We start from the raw sequence: 23,327 nt of genomic DNA, 5'->3' as shown, positions 1-23,327 counted from the left end.
ATTATTATTATTATTATTATTATTATTATTATTATTATTATTATTATTATTATTATTATTATGCTTTATTTATATAGCACTGTAGATTTACACAGCACTGTACATACAAAAAATAAAATAAAGTAAACCTGCCCATGGTGTACAATCTAAGAAATTAGTATAATACATATAAATAATAACAATAAAGTAAAGCAGACATGGGGATTTCTTGTCAGAATTTGTTCAGATGGTGGCTGCCCTTGCCTTCCCTGAGGCTGAGACACTGTGACTTGCTTAAGGTTACCCAGTAGGTTTTTCATGGCCAAGTAAGGATTCAAACCTTAGACTCCCAGTGTCCTAGCCCAGCACTCAAACCCCAGTTCAAGTTTTCTAGAGTCTGTTTCAAAATGATACCGCAACCAATAGATTTAAAATCAAGCAACAAAGCATTTTAAAGTCTATGCCTGACATAATTAAAAATACAGGACATGACGACTATCATGTTATCATGCTAGCTGTCATGTCCTGTCTTTTGAGTTATGTCAGGCATAGACTACAAAATACTGTGTTGCTTGATTTTAAATCTAGTGGTTGCTGTATCATGACAACTAGCATAATAATATAACGAGGACCAGTGTAGTAGAGTGGTTTGAGCAGAGTTCAAATCCCTGCTTAGTCATAAACTCACCCCCCCCCATGAGTGACATTGAGCAAATCACATTCTCTCAGCCTCAAAGACAAGGCAAAGGCAAGTCCACTCTGGACAAATCTTGCCAAGAAACACCTATGATTGGGTCGCCTTAGGGTCACCATAAGTCAGATATGACTTGAAGGCACTTAACAACGATGGTAATATCATAACAATTCCAATACATTTTCCAAATTCTACAACAACTTCACTTAACACTTGCTTGTTTTGTCCTCCCTACTATAGATAGTAATTCCTTTAAAATCAAGGAACAAATAAGAAGTCAAAATATAAGAAGAAAATAATAATCCAACTATATGCCAAACTTTTGTAAATGTAATATTTTTCAGTGAGATCCTTACAAATTGTCTACAATTTAAAATTATTGCAATAATATGATTCACATGTAGTTCTCCTATAATGAATTATTTCATCACAAGGGCAAGTTTCAGCTTGACAAAGTTTCACATCCTGTGGCCAATGAATCCTGTGGTCTCATGTAGTTTATTAAGGTTAGTCAGCTTTCTTGTTGTTTTCAGGTAATGAATACTTCAGAGCAAATATATTTTTTATTTTAGTAACTTTACAACTCACTAATGGGACTAAAGTGATATTCATACATTTTCATTTAACATTACTTGGCAATACCAACTTCTTAAAACTTGTATTAAAGGTATTCTAAAAAGTGGGCCAAGACCAGTTGCATTAGATATTTTAGAGCCAGAGAAGGTGCAGAAAGCAGATATCAAAATAATTAAGGGTCTGGATTAATTCTTCTATAAGGAAAGGTTATTTATCCTAGAAACAAGGCAAAAAAATACAACAGAAGGGTACAAAAGTATGCACAGTATTGAAAAAGGAGATAGGATACTTTTCAGTGGATGATCCTAGGTTCTAGAATTATGAGACAGGGAAAATATTAGGTAAGAGGGAAGTCAGCTTTTATATAGTGTGTGTAGTTGAACTGTGGCAAGCTAGTAGAAGCTCACCAAACTGGATGGTTTTCAAATGGTAATTGAATACATTCATTTAGTGTAAACTTGCTGATGCCAATTTGTTATCTGCTGTATTGGTGACAATGTGCTTCCTTTTATACCAGTTGTTGAGAAACACAAACAAGAGGATGCCATTGCATTCACTTCTGCTTGTGGATTTCCCAAAGGCAATTGCTTGGCTACTGTGTGGACAGAATAGATGGGTTTTAGCCTGACCAGCATGTTTCTTCCTTATGTTTCTATATGGGGAGAAGATCAGGATAACAGGACCATATATCAGAGAACTGACTTGTGTGATAATTCCATACTTAAGTATAGCATTTCATTTAAGTGCACCTGTACAACAGAATTAGGCACATGTAGATGTACCAAAACCTAATAATCAATTGTACAATGCCCATTATATGGAATGTTTTCCTTGCAGTAACTTTCATATATGAAGAAGACCTTATCTTAGTCTAAAAACGGGAGCTGTTTAGGACAATATGGCAAACCAACAGGTAAAATCCAGAGATTACTGAAGTCAATGGACTTAAGTACCTAAGGTACTCCACTTTAGCATATTCAGATTGCCTTTGATAGTGATATACATTAAAACATTCTCTTTATGTTCACCCATTAGAATCTGCAGATGTTGTTGTTATATTTATTAAAATTGACAGAATGGTTACAGTGAGAATACAGTACATTATGCCTTTTTTGTATACTTCCTTGAATACCATGCTTTCTGAGTAGCATGGTGTGAATTTTGTTACATGGCCCATTTTTTATCAATTACCTTTGAATAAGGATTTATTATTGTCTGTCAGTTGGTTCAACTTGATGATGACCATATATATCACAAATGCATGTCACTGCAAGCCTCCAGAATCAACTAACATGTATTACCTCTAGGAATCTTTAACTGATGTGGAAGTAACACATATGCTAACCACAATTACTCATTTTTGAGGTTCCGCATAAAATTGAAGTCAGTCATCAAATAGAAATCAGTATTAATTTCAGTCATGGGTATTAGCGTCACTTTCACTAGTCCTGCAAACAGGACTGAGTATTCTGTTTTCTATGTGACTTGTTCCACTGATCTAAGTGTGGCCTTTTCTTTACAATACTGCCTTCTAATTAGGTGTTGACAGAAGCAGACTAATTTGAGTAATGTCTCAACATAAACCAGCCAAAAGGAAACACATCCCAACATACTATTTACACATACTGAGGCCCATTCTCACAAAAGTGAAAAGACAACTGGGAGTGAAAAGCATCACTAATAAGATACTGTTCACAATGCCATCTCAAAAGGTCAGAAAGTGTTGCAGTCCTTAGGAGATCTGCAATGAAAAGGCAGCAGAACAAGTGTGCAAACACTACATTATTGATCACAGAATGAGCTATAATAATTTAGAACAATTCCACAGTTCAAAAGAAAGGAGCAAGTTCTTTATAAGCATTATTTTTATAGGTTATTCAAAACACTGAATTGTGAAATGAGGTATGAATAAAATTTATCACTTGCAAAAATATTAGAATTGCTAACAAAGTAAAGACATGCTGTTACAGTGTGTAAGAACATAAGAGCTCTGTTGGGTAAGGCTGAAGTCCTTTCTAATCCAGCATTCTGTTCTACGGCGGCCAACCAAATGCATATGGTAAGTATATGACATAATAGCACATGTCCACTATTACGGATACATCATTTATTTAAAAAAGCATTTGCTCAGTTAAATGTAGGTGAATCAAAAAAGGTCAGTTTTTTCCAAAAGCAGCTAACTAGCTGTGCACAGGAAACTCAGAAGCAAAGCATGATGGACATAACCATCAGACATCTGTCCCCATCACCTGACAATCACACATGCTGTTGCCACTGAGAACACTTCTGGCAACTTTAACTAATCATTCCTTAGCTTTCAGGAGGCATCCTATTAAGAAATTATAAAGCAGCATTCACATTCAGCTTTGACAGAACCATTATATTACCCATCTCTTCAAAATAATGTGCAGAGATAAGCCTTGGAATCAACCATCAAATCTGATTAAACAGGTCTTATCAATGAAAATGAATGCCCAATTATGTTTATCAGGAGATGAAGTCTGGCCAAAGTTAAACACTTTTAAGTCTCCTAGATTCCAACAGAATAGTTTTAAGAACATAAAAGCAACAAAATACGTACATGCACAAACTTTAGTACAAATGGGCTTGCCTTTTCCTGCCCTTCAGATTTTAAATGTCACTGCACTTTATGACTACTTTTTTACTACAGCTCTGGACTAGCAAGACTATTCTTTCAGAGTTTTTTTTCTTCTTCCTCTTGGGATCAAATATTGCCCCCAAAATACTTCTAGAAATCCATTTAATGGGGTATGTGAATAATGCTCTTTCTTTTCTCTACTTTAGATCTGCACTGTTCTTTCAACAGTAACATCAGCCTAATCCTCATTAATATAGCAAATGCACTTAGATTCATTTTGGCTAAGCAGAATCTGCTGTGTTAATCATCAAACAGGATGCTATGGAATTTGGCCTTGAAGTTTTATCCTCTTACTAAGATGTGTCTGGAAACAATGGCAACAGATGTACAACCGGTAGTGATTCTGCCAAGTCTTCTGCTTCTCTTTACTAACACAAGCATGTCCATTCACATTGATCAATTTGGGACTTAAAATGATAACACAAAAGAGATTAATTAAATGCTTTATATATTCCACATCAACATTATAAAACATCATGGTGCTTCAGTGATATAAGATGCACATCTAATACAGCATATGCTCTAACCGATGCAGCTATCCACAAGTGTCTCTAAGAAGTATTCCAACACAGGGTCTTTACTGTTGAGAAAGTTGGGGAAATTTCCTCTGACTTTTCTCTGGATAACTGACCTTTGGATAAGATGTCAAATTGATGCTAGTGGAGGCTGTGGCAAACTTTGAACAAACCCCCTTTGAATAAATTATACTAAGAAAACCCTGTGATATATTCACCTTAAGGTTGCCATAAATCAGAAATGATTTGAAAACACACAACATAGGCTTCACATTTAACTCAAAATATACCTTACTGTTAAGCAACAAAGATGTATACACTTATGTTAAGTTTATCTACCAATACAGAAAAAGCTTCTGAGGGCCACAGTATGATTGGTTACATTTCACAACAGAATTAAAGAAAGGTCAAATTAAAACAAAACAGCTTTGAACATTTCTAAGGCTTTTCTATCCCATGCTGCCTCCTGCCCCACTCATCACATTTTTTAAGAAATTAAAAATCAAAGGTTTACTTTCCCTATGCCAGAATCTTAGGCCAAGAAACAAAACTCTGACCCACCTTTATCTATCAATTCTGATAATCAAAAATACTAGCTTACCTGAAACTGAAACTTTCATGATGGCCTCCAGGGGTCTGTTGTTGTCTAGATCGCGGCTGAGCTTCAGCTCTCCGGTGGCAGAGTCCAAAAGCAGCAGGTTTAACTCATTGCCCTGGACAAAGGTGTAGTCAAGGCGGTCAGATATATCAGGGTCATGAGCAGGGACTTTGCCAATCACTCCAGATGGGAAGCTGTTTGACTTGTTGGTGACATAATTGTTAAAAAGAATCTGGAAGTCTTGTAAAACAGGTGGGTTGTCATTCTGATCTCGCAAGCGTATGTGGACAGTGGCTCGGCTCACAAGAGGGGCGGAAGTAGCTTGTACCACAATTACATATTCTGTCTGGCTCTCGTAATCCAGGTCCATCAGGGCTGTAAGATCACCGTTGAGAAGATCAAGTTGGAAGACCTCAGGGATGTTCCCTTCCACAATCTGATACATAATCTGTGCATTCGTTCCCTCATCTGGATCTACTGCACTGATCCGGGCCACAATAGAACCAACAGGGCTGTTTTCCTCCACATAGATGTCAAACTCATCTTGTTCAAAAACAGGTGGGTTATCATTGATATCCAATACTGTAACCTGGATGTCCACTGAGGCTTTGAGGGGTGGGCTGCCCCTATCCACAGCAAAAGCCCGCAGGCTATAGACAGCCACATTTTCACGATCCAGCTTGCGTAACGTCCGTATTACTCCTGATGTGGCTTCAATGTAAAAATCTCCATCACCATCATCACCACCCTGGAAAGTGTAAAGGAGGCGGCCATTAGGTCCTGAGTCACGGTCGGTGGCAGACACCTGCAAGACACTGGTAGAAAGGGGCACGTCTTCAAAGACTGTGCCCTGGTAGCGGTCACGGAGGAAACGGGGCACATTGTCATTGGCATCCAGAATGAGTATCTCCACATAGGTGGTGTCGGATTTCTGAGGAATCCCATTATCCTGGGCTGTAATTGCCAATGTATAAGAGGCTTGGTCCTCATAGTCTAGCTCCATAAGAGTTGTGATTGTGCCTGTGTCAGGGTCAATGCGGAACTGAGGGATGCTGTCCTCCAGAACATAAGTGATCCTAGCATTCTCCCCAGTATCCTCATCAGTGGCAACAATTGTTACAATGGATGTACCAACAGGCTTATCTTCACTGACACTCACTGTGTAGTGGGAACTCTGGAAAACTGGTCGGTGTGTGTTGGCATCTGTGACATTGATGAAGACTTGGACAGTGTCAAATAGAGTTCCATCCGAAGCAGTGACTGTCAGCACATACTGCCTCTCCTGCTTGTAATCCAGGGGCAAGGCCAGAGTGATCAGTCCACCTGCACTCTGACTGGTGATAGCAAAACGGTTTCTTGTGTTACCACTAGTGATCTGGTAGGTCACCACACTGTTGACATCTTTGTCTACTGCCGTCAGGGCCAAGACACTGCTACCTACTGTAGCATCCTCATTAAGCCTGAGGTGATAAACCTTTTCAGTGAAAGTAGGGCTGTTATCATTGACATCGAGGACAGTAATGGACACACTGGCAGAAGAAGTCATGACAGGCACTCCGTGGTCCCTGGCCTCTACTCCAAAGTGGTAATTCTCCACAGTCTCCCGATCAAGCTCAGCTGACACTGTAATCCACCCAGTACTGTTGTTAATCTGGAATGGAAAACTCACATCTCCACCAGCGGCTACCAGAGCAGATGAATAAGCCAACTCAATGAGTCTGTATTCCAAGCGAGCATTATCCCCTGAGTCAGCATCTACTGCCTGAATATGTAACACTGAATAGCCCAAAGGCACATTCTCCAGTACTGTGGCTTGAAAGGGGGTGCTTACAAAAATGGGGGCATTATCGTTTACATCTAATATTTGGATGGACACCATTCCACTGGAATTGATCTGTGGAGGCCTTCCCCCATCCTGGGCTTTGATTCTCAGGGTGTATTCTCGGATAGTCTCATAGTCCAAGGGGTTGATCAAGTCAATAGAGCCAGAGAAAGAATGGATGTAGAACTGGCCCTTGAGGTTGCCACTTACAATGCTATAGTGGACCTGGGCATTGCTGCCACGGTCTCTGTCGGTGGCTTGCACCTGGAGCACTTGGTTGTTTATCGGGGTGTCCTCCGGGATTTGTACCAAGTATCGTTTCTCACTGAACTGCGGAGAATTGTCATTCTCATCTTCCACCGTGATATGGACTGTGACAGTGGCACTACGAGGACCAGGATCTTTGCCTTGGTCGTTGGCTTCTACTACAAGGTGGTACTCTGAGACCTCCTCTCGGTCCACAGGGGCACAAGTTCTCACCACACCAGAGTGTGGGTCAATCTCAAAAACCCCTTCCCCAGCCCCCGGTTCCAAAATACGGTACAACAGGTTGGCATTGTCGGGTGCGTCCTTGTCCGTGGCGCGGATGGTCAGCACCTCGTAACCAACCTCCAGGTTCTCTCTGATGTTCTCTCGATACTCGGGCTGCTCAAATACCGGACTGTGGTCGTTGGTGTCGCTCACAGTCACTGTCAGAAAGGTGGTGGCCGACCGGTGGCGGGGGGTGCCGTGGTCTGTAGCCGTCACTTGAAGCACATGGGTGTCTTTGGTCTCCCGGTCCAGGCTACGTGTGGTCACCACGACTCCCGTCTCGGCATCGATGGCAAAGAAGTCGTTAGAGCGCTTGTCAAAGAAGGCCTCCATGGAGTACACCAGCCGGCCGGCCTCCCCTTCATCTGGGTCATGGGCCTCAAGCGTGATGACCGCCGTGTCTGCAGGCTGGTTCTCCGCGATGGAGACCTGGTAGTTGGTCAACCTGAACTGGGGTGGGTTATTGACGCTCCTCATTCTCCGGGGCCCACGGGGGCCAACATCCCAATTGCCCTCGTCCCTTGCCCCTATCTGTGGGAAGGTTGCCTCTCCATTCCTGCCTTTTCCTTCATCTTTCCCGACTCCCTCAGCCTTGAGGTCTAGCAGGAGGAGCCCTGGGCTTCTCCTCAAGGGACACAGCAGCTGCAGGTGGCTTGTGGCCTCTGAGTGGGGCTGGCCATTAATATCTCCCTCGGTTTCTCTTGGGTGGCCATGAATTGGCTGACCCTTCCCTTCTCCTCCCTGGGCCTTGCAGGACCAGGGCTGGCCATCAGGGCGGCGACATTGAGGCAAACTGGTCAGGGACCTGAGGGCAGCCAGCAAGAGACCCCCAGGGCCCTCTTTTTTGGCGGGAAGGCAGAGCAGGGAGGGCAGGGGCTGCCTCAATGGGAGGAGGCTGGAGAGTTGGGGATGGAGCCAGCCCTCTCCGGCCCTCCGCCGGAGGCAGCCAGGGCCATGGAGGAAGGCGGGCAGCCGGAGGGAGAGGAGGGCACCCTCGGGGGAGGCCAGGAGGAGGTAGAAGGGCTGAGGGCTGGGTGCCCAGGGCAAGCACTCCAAGGGCCTGGGGCTCCTCCTGAGCCTGCCGTCGGGGCTGGCCTCCACCGCTGCCCTCAGCTCCGAAGCAGAGCGGGTCTGGTCCAAGGCGCAGCACCAGCCTGGTCCCAGGGAGAGGTCCAGCAGCAAGGTCCCAGCCCTGTCCCTGTCCCTGAGGTGGAGCTCCCAGGCAGACCCTGGCCCCAGCAAGCCCAGCCCCAGCAGCAGCAGCAGCACCCAGGAGAGCCAGGCTGGCCATCGGAGCAGCATCTCCGGGGCTGAGCAGGAGGAGGAGGCCGAGGGTCTCCCCAAGCCATCCACCCCTCTGGGCTGCTCCTCATCCGGCTGCCCAGGGTTGGAGGGAAGGAGGACCCCCACGACTCCCCCCCCCACCTGCCCGGCTCTTCTGGGGCTTGGCTTCTCCTCTTTTCCCTTCTCCTCCAAAAGGGAGCTGGCGAGGGCTCCCCTAAAACGTCCCTCTCCAAAGCCTCCCCTGACTTTGCTTTGGGGGTTCAAAGGAGGGGGGAGGGGGATGGGTGCAGCTCAGCTTCCCGGCTCCCAGGGGCTGCCCAGGGGAGCCCTCGGCCTCCCCTCCTTCCTCGCTGCTTCTCTTCAGAGGCCCTCCAAAGGCCCCCCAGGGAGGAGGGGAAGGTTAGCAGCCCCCTCCATCCCTGGCTCTTTCTGCCCCCCTCTTCCCCCCTCCAGCATCAGCCCTTCTTTGCACCCAGGACCCCTCCTTTCCTTCCTCCTTCTTTCCTTCCTTCTTTCCTTCCCTCCCTCCTCCTTTCCTTCTTGCTTTCTTTTCCTTCCTTCCTTCTTTTTTCCTTTCCTTCTTTCCTCCCTCCCTCCTCCCTCTTTTCCTCTCTTATTTCCTTCTTTCCTCCCTCTCTCCTTCCCTTCCTTCCCGACCCTGATTCCTTCTCCTCCTTCTCCTCCTTGCCTTCGGGGAAAGAAGCGAGGGTCCCGGTCCTTGGATGCTTCAAAGGGAGGAAGAAGGAGCGGTCCAGTCCTCCCAATCGCTTGGCCCCTGGGGATCGGAGGGGAAAGCAAGCCCGGGGAAAGTTCGCCTCCCTTGCCTCTCCTTCTTCTTCTTCTTCTTTCCTCCAACGAAGAGGGAAGTTTCTTCTCTTCGGATCTCCGGCGCTTCCCAGGAGAGAGGGGAGCTGCCTGGCTGCTCTTTGCGCGCAGAAGAAGAGCCACCTGCGGAGGGGAAGAAGGGACTGGGAGGGAGGAGGAGGAGGAGGGCAGAGGGAACTGGCTCACAGCCCCAAGAAGGAGCCCAGGAAGGGGGCAGGACAGCCAGGCTCCCTCCGGTGCAAGGGCGCCCCCTGATGGCCAAGAGGCGCCACTGCAACCCCAAGAGCCAGATTGCAGCCCAGACCCTGCAGGCTGCAGCCACACTTCTTCTCCAGTCTGGATGCAGCCTCCACCTTTTTTGCACCAATCCCAACTAAAAACCATCAGTGATCCCTTTTTTTATTGCAACAAGATCCTTGTTGCAAGCTTTCCAAGCTCCACTGGCTTCTTCTTCAGGGGGGAAGTTACCAACCCAAAAGGAGAAAGAAACAACCCAACAATTGGAGATGTTGCTCAGATGCCTGCAGGTGGTTTCAGTCCTGAGTAAAGATGTTAGGCTGGAGAGGACATCTTTTGGGCAGGCAAATATTCTCCCTTCTGACCATGCGCGCTCAGCGCCTAAAAGCGTCCTTGACTAGCTACAAACCCTTGTCTGAATCTACGTTTAAATTATTCCTTTCATTTATCCATTGTGCTGAAATTATCCAGCTTCAAATCAACTCTGACTTAGGCTGACCCCTATCACTGGGTTTTCTTGGCAAGATTTGTTCAGAAGAGGTTTGTCCTTGCATTGCTCTAAGGCTGAAAGTGTGCGAATTGCTTAGGTTCATCCAGAGATTGTGGTTGGGATTAAAATACTTGTCAACAGGAGTCCTAGTCCAACCCTGAGATTACTTAAACAATATGCAAGTAAAGTGCTCAAAGCTATATTTCAGAGGAAGGAACTGGCAAAACCACCTCTGAGTCTTCCTTGCCTGAAATTCATGGGGTCATCATAAGTTGACAGGTGACTTGAAAGCATATACAACAGCACAAAGTGCAATGTATCTTCCTTATAGTTCCAGTCCTACATTTTTGTTGGGGTAAGACTCATTTTTGAACTCAGCATGCAAGTAAACATGCTATTTGGATGAAAATGGTTGGATTTACTTCTGAATAAAACTGCTTAGAGTCACTCTGCAAGTCATCTTTGGCTGAGAATCTTTGACCTTTAAGTTTTTGGCTGCCTAGTGTTTGGTAAAGTTCCACAGTAGATATTACGTCCCCCAAAATGTACAAATTGATGCACTCTCTCTCTATGCAATCATTTACATTTATTATATATTATTTACACTGTAATTCAGTGAGATTTAAGACTTATAAACATGCCTGGGATTGGCTGGAAATGATTTTAAAAGCATCTGTTATTTCTGTTGTGCTGTTGCACTTCTTCGTCTAGTTTTATTTATTTATTTATTTATTTATATCCAGCTTTTCTCCCCAAAGTCGAAACTGAAAGCAGTTTGTAATTTAAAAGAATACAGTTAATCACATACAAAAGCGAATATAGCTTGTTTAAACTAGTTTGAAATTGTTATAGTTTAGTCACTTTTTAACTTTTGTATTTTGTGATTTTGGGGGCTATTACGCCGGCGTGGCAAAGGAGCGCCGAAAACCTGCCGCCACTGAAGCAAGGGTGCCTTTTTGCCGTTGCTTTTATTGCCAGCAAAGCGCTGAATTGGGGCCATAGCGTGCGGATGCCATAGTCCTGATCCAGTGCTGAAAGGGACACCAGGACGTTGCTCCAAAGGAGTGGTCTGTCAAGCCCCTTTAACAATGTTTTAATCTACTGTAAGGCTCCTTTCCCAAGGGGAAAAGGTGGGATAACAACAACATCAATTATGCGTTTTCTCATGTTGGTTTATAGTTTAAATGGACCTTTCAGTGCAAAGATTCCTTCAGACAGTGTGTCTGGTCACCTTTTCACTTTTATCCCCACCACATCCCTGTGAGGTAGGTTAGGCTGAGAGGCAGTCAGTATTTGCTTTCTCTTTTATTAAAGAATGTACTGTCTAAGTCTCTGCTGCACATGGTAGCAAATTTGGGATGGGCAGATCTATTAGTGGGCCTTAAAGACACTTGATCAGATCATAGGGGTGGGGAAGAGATGCATATAGAAAGGCAGTGCCTTTCTTACATATGGCCTGTCACACACACTGTAATTCAGGTTACCTCCTTCTAGTTCCTACTATTCAAAACCTAAACATTAAGAAGAACTTGCTTTCTGTAAGAGCTATTGGACAATATAATTGACTGCCTCTAAAGGTGGTGAACTCGCCTTCTTTGAGGTTGGATAGACATCTTACCGGAGTTCTTCAGTTGCATATTCCTCCTATGGCAGAGACTGGGTGGCCCTTGTGGTCCCTTCCAGCTCTTAAGATTCTATCTTAACTGCAAGATTATTTTAGAATTTGTTACTAAAACGCTATCTTAATTATTTTCTCCACATAGGCTACATTTGATCTCTGTGGTGCTGTGATGCAACTTCACAATGATAGTTGGTGTTAACTGTCATCAAGTCAACTTTGACTTATGATGACCCCATGAACGAAATTATTCTTTATTTATATAGCGCGGTAGATTTGCACAGTGCTGTACATAAAACAATAAATATAAGCCACTGTCATCAAGAGCTCTGCACAGGTCTTGCAGACTCAGGACTGTGGTTTCCTTAGCTGAGTCTATCCATCCATAATGAGTTCTTCTTCTTTCCCTACTGTCTTCCACTTTACCAAACATTATTATGTTTCTAGTGAACCATATGAGTTTCATATCATAGCATATCTGAGTCTCAGTTTAGTCATTTTGGCTTCTAGGGAAAGTTCAGGCTTGATTTGCTCTAGAACTCCATTATTTGTCTTTTTAGCCGTCCCCAGTATCCAAAGAACATTTTTCAAGCACCACATATCAAATGGAGGGAGCAAGCTTGTTTTCTGCTGCTCCAGAGACTAGGACCCGGAGCAAAGGATGCAAGCTGCAGGAAAAGAGATTCCACCTCAACATTAGGAGGAACTTCCTGACAATAAGGGCTGTTCAACAGTGGAACAAACTTCCTCGGAGTGTAGTGGAGTCTCCCTCCTTGGAGGTCTTCAAACGGAGGCCGGATGGCCATCTGTCGGGGATGCTTTGATTTGGATTTCCTGCATGGCAGGGGGTTGGACTGGATGGCCCTTGCGGTCTCTTCCAACTCTATGATTCTATGATTCTTCCTATCAGCTTTCTTCATTGTCCAGTTTACACAACCATGCATAGAAATGGGAAAAGAGATGGCTTGGAATACTATCTTTAGTATCCAGTGATATATCTTTACACTTAAGTATCTTGTCTAGTTCCTTCATAGCTACCCTTCCAAGTCCTTCTCCTGATTTCATTGTACTAATTGTTCAGTTTGGGCTACGTAAATCCCACTCACTCAACTTGAAATATTCACAGTCCTTTTATCTTTGTTTTTTCAGATGTATTTCTTCTTTGCTGCTACACCGACCCCTAGTGACAAATGAAAGAGTTGCTATTGGAGAGCATTCAAACTGATTTCATTTTACAGACGTGGTCTGCATAGTCTCATTCCCTAGTTGACAGATAAAGCTTCATTCATTATACCTTGTTTGGCAGCCTTGAGAATCAAATAAACGAAACATTATTAAATCACTTAGGATGCAAGATAAAAGCAAGCTTAGGTGAAATTGAGTGTCACTTAGATCAATAGAACATAAGTTTAAGTCTTTTTGGAATCAGTCAAATACATACAGACTGTTGAGCACAAGGCTGCAGCTGAATGTACACTTGGAAGTAAGTCCCACTGAACTCAGTTGGATTTGTTTCTGAGTAAGTATGGAAAGGCACCAGAATGTGTATATTGCTTTCAAAAGAAAGTCTACATGCTTCAGTTTGTTTGGATTGCAGAGCTTTGAAATGTACATTTAAGAAGAATGGGATCAGAGCACCATTGTATCACTGCTCAGTTATGTATGTCTTCAACACATCATTGCCCCTCACCAGACTGAAGGAAGACTGGAGGGAGGGAGGGAAGGAGAACTTGTCCCATTGTCCCCAGTGGCGCCATTGGGGACAATGGGGTTTGAGTATTCATGAATTTTGGTATCCGTGAGGGGGTCTGGAATGGATCTCCCGCAAATACCAAGAGAGTAGTATGTTAAAATTGCATTGCGCTTAGTAGGAACACCTTATTCAAAAAGACTTGTTTGTGTTTAACTTCTGTCTTTAGACTATCACAGCAACTACTGGCATTATGATCTATTACTCCTGAAGGAAGGAAGGTATAAGATGGTGGCAATAGCTGTAATGTTAACTGTTAATAGCACATGGCATAGATATGCATTATTCATGGTATTACCAATGGAAGATTATTACAAACTAACAAGGGTGCCTTATAATAAGTTAGGCTACTGGCCAACATGCCTCAGTATCCAGGGATCCTAAATCCTTTTGGGCCAGTGAGATCACTTGGCATGTTCAGACAATGTCATGGATAGTCTCATAAAATGGCTGGCATGGACAGGCTTGTCAGTTCACAAAATGGCTCTTATGGTGAGTACGGACCATTTTCCATAAGGAAAATTAGCAAGGTTAAGAGAAAAGTAACTTTCTTAAGACTCTAACTACCAGGCAGAAGTGGGAGTCTGAGTCCAACAAATGTGGTAGGAGAAACTGGAGCAGCTTGCTTTAACCTGGGCCTCCTGGGAAGGGGAAATTCTGCCCCAACTCTTTTCTTCCCCTGCTGAGTTAAAGGAGTGCGAACTACCTTTTCACTTTGGACTCAATTTGTAGCAATTAAAGTAAGCTGAGAACAAAGGGGGAAAGTGAGAGAGAGAAATTGGAACAATTTAAAAGCTGTTGAAAAAAGTGGGAAACAGAGGATTGAGAATGTCAAATTAGAACCGTTGGGAGGGATATAGCACATGCACACCACTGATGAAACACACAGTGTTTAAAAATTAAGCAAAATGCAGACCTTCTAGACTCCCATACATAGAAGCTAGCAAAACATATACAAATAGAACTGCAAGCTGTGGCAGACCACATTTGTTGTGCGCTATGAAGTCATTTTTGAATTATGGATTTCTCGTTGCTGTCCTGTGAGGCTGAAAATGTAACTTGCCCAAGGTCACCTAGTGGGTTTCCATGGCTCAGCGGGCATTCAAACTCTGGTCTCCAGATTTATAGTCCAACACTCAAGCTGCTGCATTGGCAAACCACATTCCACACTAAAAAAGAAAGAAAACAGTTAACGTAGGTCCAAAACACACTGAAATGTGTTTTGCAGTGTGCAGAAATAATCCAGTTTGAGATCATTTTAACCCCCCTGGCTCAATGCGAGGTAATTCTGGGAACTTAAGTTTTGTGAGACATTTAGCTTTCTCTCTCAGAGAGCTCTGGTGCCAAAATAAATTCCTAGGATTCCCTAGCACTGAGCCAGGGCAGTTAATCTGGATTATTTCTGCAGTGTGTTTTGGGCCATATTTGCAACCCCCTCCCCACATGCAAAGAAACCCAGCAATCTCAGTCAAAGACACCCTCCTTACTTTTCACCACCCTTTCTCTCCCCCCCCCCCCCCAGTGCTCCCTATCATCTCCACATCAGCTTTGCTGCTGTTTTGTGTCTTCAAGTCATTTCCAACTTGACCCTAAGTGACCCTTTCACTGGGTTTTCTGGAACTAAAAAAGTGTGACTTTCCCAAGATCATCTGGTCGGTCTCCATGCTTGAACGGGGACTTGATCCCCAGAGTAGTTGACCAATGCTCAAACCACTACACCATGCTGGCTCTCACCATATCAGCATACCTGTGCCTAAATTAAATACTAGACCCAACTAGAGTAGATCCATTTAAACAATGGGATTTACTTAAGTATTAATTTATTGTTGAGAAAACCCAGCTCAGATATCCCATCTTTTTGTTTTTTAACTGCCATCAGCTCAGTTTATGTCAACCTTATGAACGAAAGACCTCTAAATCATCCTATCATCAACAGCCCTTCCCATATCTTGCAGATTCTAGGCTATGGCTTCTCCTCCTACTGTTGTGATGTTTTGGATGTGCCTTGAGACAGTACCTGGCCCAAGGTTATATAGTGAGTCTTATGGCTTAGCATAGGTTGAGCTTGAGTTAATCTGAACAATAACTTGCTATTTCTTTGTGCAAGGGAATACACTGACACTTCATCTATCAGAAGAACCAAGCTCCAATCTTATCTTCGTTTGGAAAGGGCTCATAAAAATCCTCCCACTGCTTCATATTGTTGGGAAGCCAAGAGTTGAGTTTTCTCAACGGTTGATTGCCTTTGGCCAAGGTTTTGGTTTTTTATTTTAATGAGACATCCTGGCAACACACCAAGGTGTGATGAATCTAAAAAGAAACAAGTTAAGACTCCTCTGCTGTAAATATGATTTACCCAATAGCAGCGTTGCTATTTTTAAAAAACAGCAGCCAAATGCTGTCATTGGCTGTACTTTACTTGTTTATATCTTTAAACCTTACGACTTTCTTCTAGAATCTAGCCTCAAGAGTTTATCCATCTGCACCCCAAAATTAGTATTACCTGCAGTATATTTTTCACAAATTAAGGTCATTTCCCCTTATATCAGTTAGGAAGAAACATAAAGACATACAAGTTAAAACATGCTGTGATGAAGCAAAAGCCAATATGCGAGCCTGAAGAACATTTTTATTCCCCTCTGTTGGAGGAGCATGCTGTATTCATTCTTTGGATAGATTCCGGTAAAGAAAGAATATATTAAACCATCATGGTAATGGCATTCACATCTTAATATTGGATGCTGAGATATCCTGGTTTTAGCTGTGACCTTTTTTATACTGTTCAAGCTATAGATTTACAATTTATGTTTGTTGAATTGTCTGGGTCTTTTGAAAGACTGAGCTGAGTTAGCAGAATCATATGCCCTTTCCAGAATGGTCTCTTTCATCTAGATATACTTTATTGGCAAGAAAAATACTGTGCCATCCAGATATCCTTTGGGAGAGGAATAAGACCCTTAATCAGTTGGGGGCTACAGCATGTCTTACCGCTTTAATGCTTAAGCAAATTGTGCCATCAGATATGGCATGAATCAGACAAGCCAACTTTCTCTATTGTGGACCTTGTGATTTCTATTCTGGTACATCATGTGTAGCCTAATAACAAGCGAAAATCATTCCTCCTCTCCTTTTGTTTGTTCCTTGCATTTGATCTTATTCCCCCTCCTCCTTCCTTTGGAATACCAAAGGTTGACAGTGTCACAATAATTTATTTATACCATTTGATTCCCACCCACTCTTTTTCCAACAAGTTCAGAGTGGCCTATATGGAGTTTGCATTTTCATATATGATCAGTCCCCACCAACTAAGCTAAAAGATAACTACTGGTCCATGATAATCTGGACAGAAGGAATTTAGACAAATATCTCCGCAGTGAAAATCTACAGTGCCTCCTTTCTAAAAAAGAGAGGGGCTCTTATAGGTTTATCACACAATCCTGTGTGCAAAAACGGGGGTTTAACTTGGGAAAAATCTGCAAAAGTGGGATGATTTTCACACAACGTCATTGTTAAACTACCATTAACCAGAACGGAAAGTGGAGGGAAAGTAGGCAAAAGGTACTCCTTTTTACTTTCAGAAAATCCCAAAAGTAAAAAGGAGTGTCTTTTGTTTACTTTTCATTCGGTTCAACACATGTTTAACAACGACATGTGTAAAAATCTACCTTTTAAATCCCATTTTTGCACAGAATTCCCCCTGTGTGATAAACTCCTTAGGTGATTAATAAAATGCTGTTTAGATTACTTTCTTGTGGGGTTTCCCCATTCTAGGGGCATTATTGATGCTTTATGATCTCTTTATTTAGAGTGAGAGCATAAGAATGTTGTTCATTCCTTTTACATTCTTTTCCTAAAAATATTAGAAAATACGAAGTGTTTCAGCAAAAAATGCCAGACTTGGTCACAAACAAAAATGTACTAAAATGCGAGTGATTTTTATTGATTGGCTGAAAACTCATACCAGGCTGAAGGAAGAGGTGAAATGAGCTACCGTGTTGATTGGTAAGATTTAATAGGTTCTTTATTGCGGGTGTCAATTGCTTATTGTTTATATTCTCATCTTTCCTTGCATTTCAGCACACTCTAATTTGTATTTGAATTTGGGGCTTTATGCCAAGAAGTTTCACATGTAGTGAAATGTTTATAACCTGTGTGTGTGACTGTTGTGATTATTTGTGGGGGGGGGGGGGGTTAATACTGTATTCACACTACATTGCTTATCAGCCTGCATATAGGTTTATTCCTATTTTCCCCTTTGATCTGATTGGCAACAGATCCTGGGGTTTTGTTGCTGTCCTGTTTCAGCATGCGGTTTGGCTTGCTGATTAGAATGGTTGAGATCCAACACCTCCTTAAATGTACAAAGTTATATGAGGTTTACACCTGGTTCAGACTATTGGTCTATCTAGATCAATATTGCCCAGCTTCGGGAATGAACTTGGTGTCTTCTGCATACAAAAACATACTGTACACTGCTAGTAAGCTGTGGCCCTTGCTGTCTGGTTGTGATACACCGTGATCTAGATTGGATTGCCTGTCAATTGATCCCCTTCTTGTGCCTGCAGCAGTAACTAGGAACTAAGCATATGAAGCATTTTTATTGCATGTTACTTGAGGAATATAGATACTTCCAGCTATGATTCACAGGGCTGGTCCAAGACATTTTGCTGCCTGGGGCAAAGGACAATTCCATGTAGAAAGGCTGTACTTTCTACTGTAGAAATCTTACTGCCACACTGGTTATGGGATTGAGTTCCCCAATCTAGCTGAGTACAGTGGGGAAAGTTGCATGACACATGCAGCTACATATGTCCTCCCAACTACTGCAGGTCCTTGTCTCCCAATATCTGTGGTCTGAGACAATTGACTCACTTGTGACCTGACTGTTTAATGGCATGTGCTGCGTGACAATAAAGGGCAAAAAGCTATCACTCTAGATCCACACTGCAAAATATGGGTCTGGGCAGAAGTTAGTGAGATGTCTGAAAGTTCAACTGGACAGATAATCCATTCAGACTTACTTTACAGGAGACAAATTCTAAAATCACTTTCTAAAAACTTTTTGTAAGGTATACATTGTGGGTGGGCTGACATTCAGGGCCTTTTTAGTAGTAGCACACTGTGTTTGGAACTCTGTCCCCAAGGAGGATTATCTGTCATCAAGCCCCAAGTCACCCCACGGTTCAGTGAAGATACTTATTATTATTATTATTATTATTATTATTATTATTATTATTATTATTATTATCCTTTATTTATAAAGCGCTGTAAATTTACACATCACTGTACATACAATCTTTTTAATTGGACGGTTCCCTGCCCTCAGGCTTACATCTAAAAAGACACGACACAAAGGGAGTGGTGGTGGGGAAGGGGCCTCTCTAGTAGGATAATACATATAAAATACATAGCAATACAGGAAATGATTCAATAAAACAATTTGCCCTGAATTTTTTTAAAAATGATTTTATGCTGCCAAAATCCCACTATTTTGTTTTGTATTATTTTGTACTACTGTATTTCATTGTTTTAAACTTTTAGCTGTATGCTGCCTTAGAGGTTCCTCTCCCTTAAACTGGAGGGGGTACTAAGCGTCTAAAATAAGCAAGCATGTTAATAAATATCTAACTATAGTCTAGATCTAATTCTAGTTCCATTTAAAGTAGTCTCACTGAATCAGTTGACTAAAGTAACACATAAATCCAATTTATCCAATAATTTACTTTACTTGAGACTAAAATGGGGTATACTTGTATTTTTGGAAGAGTAGTATGCTAGTTTCTTTTATTATTGTTTCATGTTTTTAGAATGTTTACTTGCATTAGACTGCTTTGGGTTCTGTATAGAGTACAGAATTTACTAAAAAAGAAAGCATGAATAAATAATTCATCATGTTAACCAGCCCCATGACTCATTTATTTATTTAAATAATGCATATTCTGCCCATCTGCCAGAAAGTGCTCTAGGAGGCCATACAGTCTCATGAACATTTAAAAATCATAAGAGGAAGTAAGAAGCATCTTGAAGACAGGAATAGAGAGGGCATGATAACACTGTACATCAAATATGGATATAAGTCATGGACAAATGAATATTTCAGTATTTAATTTTTTTTTAAAAAAATCCTTCTACTGTCCATTCAGGACAAATAGGAAATTTATTTCAGGCAAATTCTGAAATAAATAGGAGATTTGTGTTTCCACTGTTGGCTTAATTTGAATGATACATGTGACTTCATTTAAAGAGTGCAGTGATACCATTATGCAGCTCAAATGCCCTTCCCAATTTCAACGATATGAATTTGTTTATTTTGTAGAAATGTAAAAGGAGTTAAAGACATGTTTGTTGTGAATAGAATAAAAAATAAGACATATTTATTCTGAAGCAAATGCCACTGATTTCAAAAAAGGATTTATTGGGCAGCAGCAGATCTTGCCAAGAAAACCCCATGATACTCACAGGGGCATCATAAGTCGGAAACAACTTGAAGGCACATATCATCACTACCAGAGATTACTATCTTAAATGAAATCATTTATCAGATTGGGCACAGCATATTTTTGATATGCTATTATTTATTTTTATCTTGTTTTAGTATATATCCTGGCACACTAGTTTTGCCAAGCTGCACAATGGCAGGCAAGACACCACCAGGCTCACATTTACAGGCCAGTTCTGTGTGCTGTCCTGTGGCATCACTCCATTTTTGGACCTCTGCATTGACAGAGTTTTACATTCGGCCAGTGTTAATTTTTTTTAATCAACTTGTTTATATGAATAAAAAAATTATTCTGCAATTGTATTAAAGCTAGAAAGGTAAAGGTAGTCCTTTTGACATGAATGTCTAGTCATAACCAACTGTAGGGGGTGGTGCTCATCTCTGTTTCTAAGCCGAAGAGTCAGCATTGTTCAAGGATTGTTCCGGTGGTCATGTGGCGAGCATGACTGCATCAAACGCTGTTACCTTCCCACTGAGAAGTGGTACCTATCTATCTATTTGCATTTGCATGCTTTCAAACTGCTAGGTTGGCAGAAGCTGGGACTAGTGACAGGAGCTCAGCCCATAATGCATCACTGGGGTCTCAAACTGCCTATCTTCCGGTCATCAGAACTGGCATCTTAACCGCTAAACCACTGCATGACTATTGTTCCAGTTGAACAAGTCATTTCATGATCCCTACAACTGTCCCATTGTGGTAGAAACAGTCCCAATTAGTCCTCTGATATCTCACTTTTTTATCTGCCTTTAAAATGTCCCAGTTTGTCTCTCCTCCTTCCACTTTCCTCCTTTGACCTCAGCAAAAGTACTTTATACTCAATATAACTCAGAAGAGGGGAGAAAAAGGGGATTGAATCTTGCCCTTCCCAGTATGTTCAGGCAAAAGCAAGCTTTGCAGCCTTTCCTAGCTTGTGTATTCTTCCTCATTAAAAAGTTTTGCTACCTTCACCACTACACAATGATGATGATCATGTCTCACTTTTCTTCTGTGAAATGTTGGAGGGTATGTCTTCTCCCAGTAAATATTCCTCCTGTAGTTTTCTTTTGTTGCTCTTATCCACCCTTGAGTTGATCTCGACCCGTAGTGACCCTGCAGATGAGACATATCTTCCACTGCTCTGCTCTAGTCCTGCAAATTCATACCCATGACCTCCTTAATAAGGTCCACCCATCTAGCATGCAGCCTTCCTCTCTTTCTGTTTCCCGCCACCTTTCCTAGCATTACTGTATTATTTTTTCCAGTGAGTCATTCCTTCTCACAATGTGGCCAAAGTACGATGGCCTCAGTCTAGTCATCTTGGCATCCAGAGAGATTTCTGGTTTGATCTGCTCTAGGACCCATTTGTTTGACTTCTTGGCTGTCCATGGTAACCTCAGCGCACTCTTCTCCAGCACCACATCTCAAATGATCCTATCTGCTTTCTTAACTGTCCAGTTCTCACATCCATACATAGTAATAGGAAGGATTTTGTTTTCTAGGATTTTACTATTTCTACTTCAATCTACATTGAAATTTATTCTTTATGTGGCAGGCCTGCATTTCCCTCATCAAAGACTGAAAGTACTAAATAGTATGATAATATTTTGTGATTTAACCAGGGTAGAATTTCCCCCAAATTCTAGAAGTGTAGGACAAAAGACCCAAAAATGTTTCAAGCTCTCTATCCCCAACATTTTTGTGACGTGGAAAAATAGTTCAAATTTTCCCTACTTCTGATCCGAAATAGATTTTTTAAAAAAGGTTTTTATTCCCAAATTAATGTTGGCCACTTTTATGTTCAAAATTAGTCTTCTATGGTGGTTTTGTAAAGGTTCAAAACTAGCCCTGTGGATTTATGAGAACTGTAAAGTATTTAGTAATCCTGTGTATGTATTGTTCAAGTGCAATGACTTGAACATTTGCAACCAAAATATTCCTAATTTTTCCAAATTGTCCTGTAGCTAGTCAGCTGTATAGGGCTTACCGTGGTTGAAGAGGTCTCTGATTCAATGCTTGCCTCCTTGTTTACATCATGCAAGTTGCTTGTATCTGTCATTGCGCTTCAAAGGGACAGAGTGGAGCTGGTGATGGAGCTAGCAATTTTCAGTATTTTTTTGCCAAACAGCATTTGTCTTTTCGGAATCTCCAAATTACAAAACCAATCTGGGAAAGATATATGCATCTCTAAACTCACAGAACAGCTTAATTTTTGCCCAGCTTTTAATTTCATCTTTTAAATATATAAATACTATTTTGTAGTTTTATAGTATGGATTGGGAATTCCATGTTATTTGAATCTTGAAAAACCCAGATCAGATCCCTGTAAGATTTTGAGTTTTTTGCGGAATTGGTAGTAAATTACAGACGAGAAACTTAATAAGTGGGATTTGGTAAATGGCGCCCTGTATTTATCTTTTACACTGGGGAGCTGAAAGAATGCAGGGTGTCCTTGAGAAGAGGACCATCTACAGCTGTTGTTGCTCTCAACTATGCAGCAAAATTTGGCTGAAGCCCAGAAGCCTATCTAAACTCAACAACTTGTAAGAGGTTCACCTCTCTGGCAATATAAATGTCTGCAGTCAAGCTGACACTTGCTACCCCAGGTGCCATATCACTCAGGCACCTGCATAATTTCATTAAAAGAGATCACTCAGTATCATTTCATAAACCAAGAGGGAAATGATCCTCCCAGTCTGAATAATCTGAACTGAAGTTGCCACATTTCTTCTCGGTTATGTGCTCCGAGGTAAAGCCTTGTTAGTACAGTTGTAATTATGTCATTAGAGGCAATTATGAACTGGGAAATGCTCCAGTTTTTCTTTTGTAAATAAAAACTGGTCAGCCCTAGCCAGCAAAAGGATGTCCTGAATCAGTTTTGCCAATAGGTGTTGGCTTGAGGACAGCGCAAGCAAGCTTCCCTTTTCCCAACATGTTAGCTAAAAAGGAATGATCACAAATGGGGCAGATCATACCCGTCTATTTTCCCCCACATTTCCCAGGCTGGGCATGGAATTCATGTCCTATATATAACATTTTAATTGGCAGTTATGGGAAGAAGTGATGATGTACAGTTTGCTGAACATGTGTAAACTAGATGAATGTTTTCCCTCACAGCAACACCAAAGATAACAGAAGCCAGTGGGTTTCCATGACTGAGTGGGAAATCTGGACTCCAGGGTTGTAATCCAACACTCAAACCATTACATCTTGCTGGTTCTATATACCCATACATAAATATATACACATACATAGAAGTGAAGAGGAGGAGAA

General features: G+C 41.9%; 1 protein-coding gene across 4 annotated transcripts in view; it reads right to left on the bottom strand.

Annotated features, from left to right (window-relative positions):
• The window catches only part of CELSR1 (cadherin EGF LAG seven-pass G-type receptor 1), a 194,362-nt gene extending 184,701 nt beyond the window's left edge, over positions 1 to 9,661 (bottom strand). For all 4 annotated transcript variants that reach the window (XM_042467337.1, XM_042467340.1, XM_042467341.1 and 1 more), the window contains exon 1: positions 5,025 to 9,661. In XM_042467337.1, coding sequence (XP_042323271.1) covers positions 5,025 to 8,676 — 3,652 coding nt within the window. In that variant the 5' untranslated portion in view covers positions 8,677 to 9,661. The remainder of the gene's footprint in view (positions 1 to 5,024) is intronic.
• Between the last annotated feature and the right edge of the window lie 13,666 nt (positions 9,662 to 23,327).

The sequence above is a fragment of the Sceloporus undulatus genome, chromosome 5 (assembly GCF_019175285.1).
Source record: "Sceloporus undulatus isolate JIND9_A2432 ecotype Alabama chromosome 5, SceUnd_v1.1, whole genome shotgun sequence".
In the NCBI taxonomy this organism is placed as follows: Eukaryota; Metazoa; Chordata; class Lepidosauria; order Squamata; family Phrynosomatidae; genus Sceloporus; species Sceloporus undulatus.
The sequence above is the reverse complement of the archived record's forward strand: the minus strand, read 5'-3'. Positions and strand labels throughout refer to the sequence as shown.